General features: G+C 38.3%; 1 protein-coding gene across 1 annotated transcript; it reads right to left on the bottom strand.

The window, feature by feature from the left end:
* cab39l1 (calcium binding protein 39, like 1) lies at positions 1 to 7,837 on the bottom strand. Its single transcript, XM_063875903.1, has 9 exons — positions 7,495 to 7,837; positions 6,790 to 6,937; positions 6,543 to 6,707; positions 6,230 to 6,348; positions 5,156 to 5,324; positions 5,010 to 5,069; positions 4,864 to 4,929; positions 4,277 to 4,420; positions 1 to 3,607 (listed from the first exon to the last, which is right to left on the bottom strand). Exons 2-9 carry the CDS (start codon positions 6,904 to 6,906, stop codon positions 3,416 to 3,418), a joined length of 1,032 nt encoding a protein of 343 aa, XP_063731973.1. The 5' UTR covers positions 6,907 to 6,937; positions 7,495 to 7,837; the 3' UTR covers positions 1 to 3,415.
* Positions 7,838 to 8,885: the final 1,048 nt, after the last annotated feature.

Raw genomic sequence — 8,885 nt, 5'->3', positions numbered from 1 at the left:
TAAATTGCCATAAAGTTTTATTTTCATGAATGCTTTCACACTTTTATCCTTTATAAAGTTATGTACACATAATTCGCTCCCATGGTAAATAAAGGAAAGAGAAGGAGGGGAAAAGAGAAGGCAACAAGAGTAAAAAAAAAAGAAAAGAAAGTAAAGCACAACAAATATTTAAAACAGAAAACCCCTAAATCATGAAATATATAGTATTGATCATAAGGAATTTGTTTTGACGTCTACATAATATTGCCAGTGATTTATAAACTCATATTAGAGGTAGGGTTAGAGAAACATGAAATGCTTTGTTTTAGTAGAACCAAATGTTGCCAACAGCGCCCCTTGATGGGAGGACTGTGTACAGCACGTCCTCTCCAAAGCGCACGTCATGACACTAAGAAAGCTTGTATGACCAAATTTAAAAATATTCTTCTCATTGTTCAGTTTTTTTCTCACACAAAAGTCAAATAATCTTGGATATTATAACAGCCAGTTACGCAACACTTTGCCAGCAAGCTGTAAGTGTGTTTGTGCTCAATAAGATATAAATAACGACTCTTGTGCATGCAGGTTAAGTCTGATTCATTAGTATCATTTTTGACAAATGTTGTTTCACATTAGTAATCACAGAGGAGTTGAAAAGTTGATCACCGTAAGGGTATTTTAAAGAAAACAGACTTTCAGACAAACTTTCTTTCATAAACTGGTGACATGACAGTGCCCTGTGTGCAGGACTTCAGTCTATTTGTGCATAATGTACCACATTCACAGCAGAGTTCCCAAATTTCAAATGGATCCGTTAATGCTGACCTTGTGACTATTTGGTGCAGTGTACCAAATAGTGATTTAAAAAAAAAAAAGAAGTTAATTAACCACAACTGAGCGTAGTCTATTAAAACATATGTCCACACTCATGAGATCACATTGAGCGAATGATAAAGCTACACTAGACGTGGAGAAATTAACTAGTGCATTTTGGAAGTTGAAATGTACATTTTGACTTTGGTTTTAAAAAGGTCTGGAATTGATTTTACATTACGATCCATTAAATGTCTTTAAATAAGGCAATGTTCATTACAAGGCACCACACTGCAATTCATTATGAATTAACGTGTGTGTGGCGCCACCCAATGAAATATTTAAGTTTCAAAAAATCTAGCTTTCCATTGTGAAAACCAGGTCCCGTTCAAGTTTGAACATATACATCAAGTTTAGGCATGCATACAAACCACTGTTGTGTATTTGAAACTGTCAAATAAAATATCTTGTCTAAGGAAGGAAAAGGAAAGAGAACACAGCATTTGCAAACTCAAATCCCATGAGGTATATACTAGGAGACTGTGCGCACAGACAACATATTTCTTGAAATCCCCAATGTGTCATTTTAGTGACAATGGGGGAAGTAAGGCAATCATTTCAACTTTTCTTTAAAGAAATACAACTAATCAGTGATGCACGCGAGGAACTCAAGAAAGTCAGTCTCTCTCTTAAAAAAAGTGCATGTGGTTATTCTGGCAATGTATTGACATCTGATAGGACGCGCGCCTTCCGATGCATCATGGGCATGTTACAGTGTGTCCTATATCGGGGTGCAGTAATGAGTCCTAAAACCCGGAGAACACGTAGCAATTTACCACTGCTCTTTTACCACGTTTGGTCTAAAATAAGTAATTAACACGAGGGATTTGCTCGTTTTGTTGTAAACATCAATAAAATACATTAGTCATTATTCTACTTGTGAATGTCCCGAGCTTCTATGTGTAGACGGTTGCTAACAAGTGGCTAAATTACTCTACTTAACGCCATCATTTAAAGCATTACGGTATTTTTTCTTCCTGCCGATTGCAGTTACGCTTCAAATTCACAAAGTGCTGTTTATATTTGGAGATCGTCCAGCTGAATTTAACATGTAAGTATCTTAAATGTGTGTTAGGCACAAAGCTTATGTTATGCCATCTACCGTAATCTTATGGGGAAATCCAATTGCTTTTTTTCGAGGGAGCCCTTGCTAGTCTCAGTTCCGGGTCTGGCCTACAAAAATACGCCATTAAAAGTTACCGTTTCAATCTATAAAAAACGATTATTATAATCAGTTTTAAAATAAAGAGAAAAACATGAAGTAGTTTGGTGTTCGCCTCTGCCAGCCCCTTTCCTTTTGGTATTCTTTAGGTTTGGCGTTACTAATGTACAGATGAGTTTACATGTAATGATGTTTGTTTTGGCAAAATATTCCAGTCAAATTAAAAGTCTATTATTTAATATTCTCAAATCCTGTGCAACAGATGTTCAATATGCATCAAATGAAAAAAAAGAAAGGAATGTCTTCATGATGATAGACTTACAGTGTAACATACTCATGATGCATCTTCATGGGCAGCACCTCCTTGTAAACTGCATTATATGTTACGTTAAGCAGTGTTTAAATGAGAACTGTCAAGTAGTTTCAAATGGAGTTAAATCATTGTTTTTAAATGATGCTTTCTATCTGTGCTTGTGTACGAGAGGCTTCACTGAGATCAATCGCTGTATCCTGGCTGTCCGTTTTAGCATTGAATGGGTGGCTGCTACCCTGCAGCATTATCTGATGCTTCTATTTCAGTCATGTAAGCCTCGCTGTGCGCAGCCTAAAAAACATAACAGAATTGCAGCATTATTAATTGATTCCTCTATGGTTTTGAAATCCTCTTCCTGTGCCAGCTAATGCATCGGCAAGCACGGCACTGCAGGAGCATCTCTGACCTTACACACGCAACCAAAAGGCCTATTAACTATGAATCACCAAAAACATGGCTATGTGCTGACCCGGCCACGATGATCCACGTGTCGCTCTGCCAATCTAAGAAAATCAATAAAGTCCCTGTACGACACAACAGCTTACAATAAGGCAATAAACCAAACCTATGCAGGACTAAATGTTCAGAGAGAGTGTGTTTTAAGCCGTTTACCTTGAAGTTACATTAGAAAAATAATATATTTACTTCTCCATCTCTAAAATATAGACATGATTTCTGGGAAAGACTTTAAAGATCACACGTTGGCTGTGAATGGGGGCGACGTTTCTGTCATTCTACGCTCGCTGCCAGCATCGGTGTATGGTGGGAAGGGTAACAGTTTAAAGGTCCAACATTACAAGAACGGACTTTTCATTATCACTACAGAAGAAGAAGAAGAAGCACTATGGTTTAAATAACAGTTATTGGCCCACTCAGGTTGCTGGATGGAAATCACCTTCACATCCAAACTAAAATAAAAATAAAAAAAGAAAGTGAAGGAAGTACTTTTTTTCCTATATTTTGTAGTTAATAAGATTTTAATGAAGCATTTCTTTTTAGACTCTCTCTCTCTCTCTCTCTCTCTGCAGCTCCAGCCACCACCACCCAAAACCTCTACCACCTGAAGGAGCGCTTGTTTCCGGGGCACTTTAAGCTTCCTCTGGTGCCGCGGGCCTCTTCAGGTCCCGGATCTGCTTAATCAGATAGTTCTTCTCGTCGCAGAACTGCTCGTCCTCTGACCGGTCGATCTGGAAGTGACTCAGGAACTCCACGAGTTTGGTCTGGTTCTTCAGCAGGATGTCCAGCACGGGCTGAGTCTTGTTGGGGTTTGCAACAAATACCTTAAAAAAGGTGAAAGAGAGAGAGCATTTTTTGTTAATACACCACTTTCAATGCAATGTCAGCATCATTTATCTTCAAAATAATCTTGAGTATTTTATTTATCCCAGGGGGAATTTACATTTGCGATAGTTGCTTCATTTCAAGATCAAATGAATCAAAATATTGATTTTATATATTTTCCTGGTTATTTAATCTGTGGTTCTATTTTTCCTCTGGACTATTAGGGAACATAACATAAAACTAAAGAGTTTAAGTAAAAATCTTCAAAAAGAAGAGAAAATAAAAAAACTAATATTTATATGAACATAAGAAGTAAAAATGTGCACATTGTTTTACAATATATTACAATGGAAATGTAAAAATGTGTATACAGCAATATAAACAATAATGTACGTATATGTAAATATTTAAAAAGGGGCCTTATTGTGCTTTTCGGCCTTTCCTTTCCTGTAGTGTCTTATATACGTTTTTGTGCATGTAAATGATCTCCAAAGGATTCCTTTGTTTACTTCTGTATCATAATGACATCACAATATAACATTTGCGCTTCTATCTACCAGATTAATACTAGAAATGTAAATAGTAATACACTAATTATCCTAAGTGTTATTAATACTGCACAGTTGCATTGCGTTTCTACACTGATGAAACATGTTTGATGTGCTGACCTTGAACACGTGGAACGCCTCAAACTGGATGTTTCGGCTGTTGTCTCGGAGCAAGTTCATCATCAGCTTCAGGTTCTCCGCCCGACTGATGTACTTCGTCATCACAGTGAAGTTGTGCCTGTCCAGAAGAAGTTCCCCAAGGAGCTGAAAAACAGAATGGAATAAAAAAATTGCCATTATTGGAATATCTTTGCGGATACTTCTTTAAGCCCACTGCATGTTGTACACTGTGAAACCCTGAGCAGTGTGTGAATTTCAACCATGTGTTGTTTCAAATCGCACATGGCTGCTGTGCGCTCAACGCAAGTGATGGTCGTAGGTAGCAACATTGTAGTTCAAGGTAGCAAAACATTACAGATTACGCAATTAACCTAATCAAATAAGCTATGGCTTTTTTTCTAAACTAGCAGAGTGCTACGTTTATTAAATACTGAAAAAGAAACACCTATAACTTTCTTTTGTATAGTGCTGTTTATGCCAATGCAACCACAACAGGGGCTGGTTGCGCAACTTTTGTTATGTCATTGGGAGTGAGAACGTTCCCACGTAAAACAGTGCTTTTGATTTGACAGAAGTGGATCTTCTACCTTCAAAGACTGTCGTTTGGTGACGTAGTTCTCAGAGTGCAGGAGTTTCTCGTATTCTGTAAACACCTGAAGATAAATGAAGGTATATTAGGCACGGCATGGGCATTCTCTCGTTTAAAGGTCAAAATCCACAGTAGAAATCTCACCCTGTCATACTTGTTCTCAAGGAAATCCGCACACATAATCTTGTGCCTTGTGAGGAGATCCTGAGGGGATAGATAAGACAGTGAGGTAAGATAAGCACTGTTGGTATGAGGAGTATGTAAAACTGAAAGAAAATACAGCAGCGCACCTTAAATGAGGCAAAAGCGTCTGAGGCAATGTCAAAGGTCGAGAGCTCTACGTAACGGAAGAAGCAGTAGAAGTCTTCAGAGAAGAGCACCGTCCGTGCCAGAGGCTCGTGACGCAGGCACTCTCTCAGCATCATCCCACAGTTCAGAGCCACTTCTGCACTCTCATATCTGCACAGGTTATGCATGTCCTCAGCATCCAATACAGTGTTAAACAGACACTGGAAATGCCACTCTTAACACGTTAAACACTATTAATGAGGCGTTACATTTGGATTTGTACTAATGAACAGTACATTTTCACAGGCATTTGTTCCTATGGTGATATTTTTTTTTAAGTCATTGAATTTAGGCAGTGCACATGCATCTAAAAAAGTGTCTTTAGCAGAAGAATGGTGTAAAACATCAGTCTTCATCTCTGATCACTCAAACTGTTTGTTCCTCTTCTGAGATGTGACCTTTCAATACAAAGTGAAAAAACGGCACAGCTCTTCCAGATTCAATTCTCCAGAGTTGTTTTTCATAATCTTATCTTACTTACTTTTAAAAATAAGTGAATGTTTTGTAATTATTACATTTCTTTTTTTTAATAGTTATATATTTGTTCATTTGACAAATTAATAGTTTATGCATGTGCTGTTAAGCATCAAAGCAAATTCTTTACACGAGTAAACCTTCTTGATAATAAACCTGATTCTGAAAACAGCAGACTCAAAATCGACTAGAATGCAATGCAGCTCTCCAGACAGGCAGGATGACTCAGTTTCTTTAGAGCAGTAAAACCAGCACTACTATCACTCTCTTCATCAACATGCATTACCCACAGGTGAAGGCAACAAGTTAGCGCTCGTTCCCCTGGGAGTTGTCGAAACACATACTGGGTTATGTTTAAAAAAGAAAAGAAAATCCCAAGGCATGTTGAAGAAAACTGATCTTGCAGCAAAAAGCATCTTAAAAAAGTACCTAAAAATGATCTGGTCACTGTGTAAAAGTAGCTTATGTTGGTTATGTAATAGTGCCACTCACATTAAAATGGGTCAAAAGTTAGTTCCTGCTGCCTGAAAAGATGAACTTACCCTTTCAGAAGCATGAAGAGGATCTGTTGTTGAGTAGAGATGTATTCTACCGTGGGTGTACGGGTGCCAATCTGACGTCTCACAATATTGCTGAACAAATGAACCACATCCTTCTTCCCCTGTGAAACGGAAAAAAAAGCACTTAGAAAGATGAACGGCTAACTGATGATATGCAACAAGGTTTTTGCTTTGGGCAAGGATGTTCAAATCAGGCATACAGTGAGAGCTCTGCTGACCATTTGGTGTCAGAAAAGAGGGATCAATACTTTTGACACACACAAAGTCACAGCAGAAAGAGGTACATTTTCCCCACCTCAAAATCAATCCTCTGCAGGTTTGCAATGAGGGCAATGAGGAGGTTGGTGTTGTACAGCTCCTGTGCAAGCTGGGCAACCGCTTCAGTTTGAGGCTCCTTGTCACCTGTTCCACTCAGTACCTCCTTCAGTGAAGCCAGGTTTTTTGACACTTCCTCTGCAACCTTAAATATGGAAAAACAGTTAATGGTTAAGACTATCAGTAGGTGTTAAGAATAATAGACACATCTCAAACATGACACCGACCTTTTCACACTTTTTGCTGTCCCCAGCATCCATCTTCTCCATGTATGCCACATTCTCCTTCAAACTCCTCACTATATCAGCAGGACTCTTCTGAGATTTCCCAAAAGGAAAAGGCATGACTGAAAGCTGGTTTTACAAGCCCAAAACTCTGAGGAAATAAAAGTGTTTCAAATTACTATTACATGCTATAAGAGAAATTCAACTTCCTGTACCTCCTTGCATCAGGAAATGGCTGAAAAACTCTTACCTGAAGAAGGCAACGATACAGCTTATTAGTTATACTGTCTGACTGAAATTCGACACTCAAAAGTAAAACTACAGAATTACAGTGTTAAAGAACAGGACACACACAGCTAGCTAACATTGCTAACCTTACAGTAGTTTTCAAAGATAATGCGGGTAGATTAGCGCTAAAGTTACACTTCTACGACATGTTTAACCTTCGGTATTCGTTTTCACGAGTTAGCATTGACCATGGCAGAACAAAATGCTAACTTTATATACCGAAACGAGGATAAAATGTGGAATAAGACGGTAACAATCTCAACGTTACAGCAGTGTTTAGTAGCAAAGTTGAGCTAGCTTGTGACCTAGTTAGCTGTAGCAAGAAAACTAGCGGACTGGCGTCAGTACGTGGACAGCGAGTACCGTGAACACACACATCACACACTGCTGAAATATTCAGCTGAGGCTGTCAAGACTCACCGAGTGAACTGTGGTGTTGAAGCTGAAGGAGGCTCGGAGGCTAAAGGTTAGCTAGCAGGCTAGCAAGTTGTCCCCACTTTTGTCCACTGTAACGCTACTTTGAACGTTATCTGAGATCTCCGGGTGTAGCTCTCTAATACGTAACAATTGTAGCTACAAGTTGCTCAAACCAACGACCTTCATAGCTATTTGATTTCATATAAATCTCCACTCGTGACCGCCTGTCACCTAACTTGCTAGCTGCCTAGTTGTGGAGCGAGAGTTGCTGGGCTGGCCTGTCTGACAACTTCATTTCCCTGTTCTCTACTGCTCAAACTCTCGTCCTCTCCTCATCCCGGGGACACTGGGCGGGTATGTTTTGCTTTACAAAATGACTGCCACCGGTATTGGCCAATCACTTTGAGCAAAGTGAGGACATGGAAACGCCCTCTCCGCTCAGGGTGTGCTTGTTTCAAGGCTCCTAAATTTCGTGTGGGTGGGCAGATTAAAGAACACACTGGAAGCCTCATTTGTTGGAATGCGCTGTAATTGTAATCGAGTGCACCCGAATTCTGAAAAAGATAAGGAAAATAAATTTAGTTCAGAAATATTTGGCTTTTAGCAGGCGTTAAAATTAGCCAGCCATTTTTGTTTATGGACCATAACTTGTATTAACAACGGTAGAATATATATGTGCAAAACAAAGGAGAGCATGTATTAACATTATATTATATGTAATAGTATTAGTTTCCTTTAAGTTCTCAACATTAATCGAGCATATTGTGAGATAAACAATTAAATCAACTCCTTTGCAAATGCACAGACTTGTTTCTGTTTACACAAAAATCCCTCTCTACACGCATTACAAATTATATATGAGTAATTTTCTTTTAATCTAAATTATATGTGATATTTAATCAAAACACATTGCTACCATTAAATGAGGGACTTGTGGCTCCCATATTATTCACAAAATCATTACAGATCCACCTCTGTGTAACATGTGGTTGATGGTATTTAGCAATTACAGCTCAGGTTCCATTACACAGAGGTGATGGTTGTCGTGTCTTAACTGAAAAGTCTGTCTGAGAAAGACTCTTTGGCCATCATACAACTACAAACCTTTATGGAGCATAACAATGTCTTTAACTAAGATCAGTCAAGCTTTAGATCTGACCATAAAGTGGAATAATTGCTGCTGACATTCTGGTTTTATTATTGATAAAAAGCACCATCGTTCAACAGAATTTGTATATTAGTAAAATAACTTTTAATGCTATTGATGGCAGCATTTTGTTAAAAAATATTGTTGTTTATTGGTTTTAATCAACTGTATTAATCTTTCTGGTTCTCATGTCCCCTGCTTATTGCTCTAGCTACTATATTACAATAGTATCCATTTACGATTGTAA

The sequence above is a fragment of the Eleginops maclovinus genome, chromosome 23 (genome assembly GCF_036324505.1).
Source record: "Eleginops maclovinus isolate JMC-PN-2008 ecotype Puerto Natales chromosome 23, JC_Emac_rtc_rv5, whole genome shotgun sequence".
Taxonomy (NCBI): Eukaryota; Metazoa; Chordata; class Actinopteri; order Perciformes; family Eleginopidae; genus Eleginops; species Eleginops maclovinus.
Note: the sequence above shows the minus strand (reverse complement) of the source record. Positions and strands in the feature narration are given on the sequence as shown.

Coding starts and splice junctions, on each gene's coding strand:
- cab39l1 (XM_063875903.1), bottom strand. CDS start 6,906: ATGCCTTTTCCTTTTGGGAAATCTCAGAAGAGTCCTGCTGATATAGTG. Junction 5,070..5,155: donor ACGCTTTTGCCTCATTTAAG/GTGCGCTGCTGT, acceptor CTATCCCCTCAG/GATCTCCTCACAAGGCACAA. Junction 3,608..4,276: donor AGGCGTTCCACGTGTTCAAG/GTCAGCACATCA, acceptor ACCTTTTTTAAG/GTATTTGTTGCAAACCCCAA.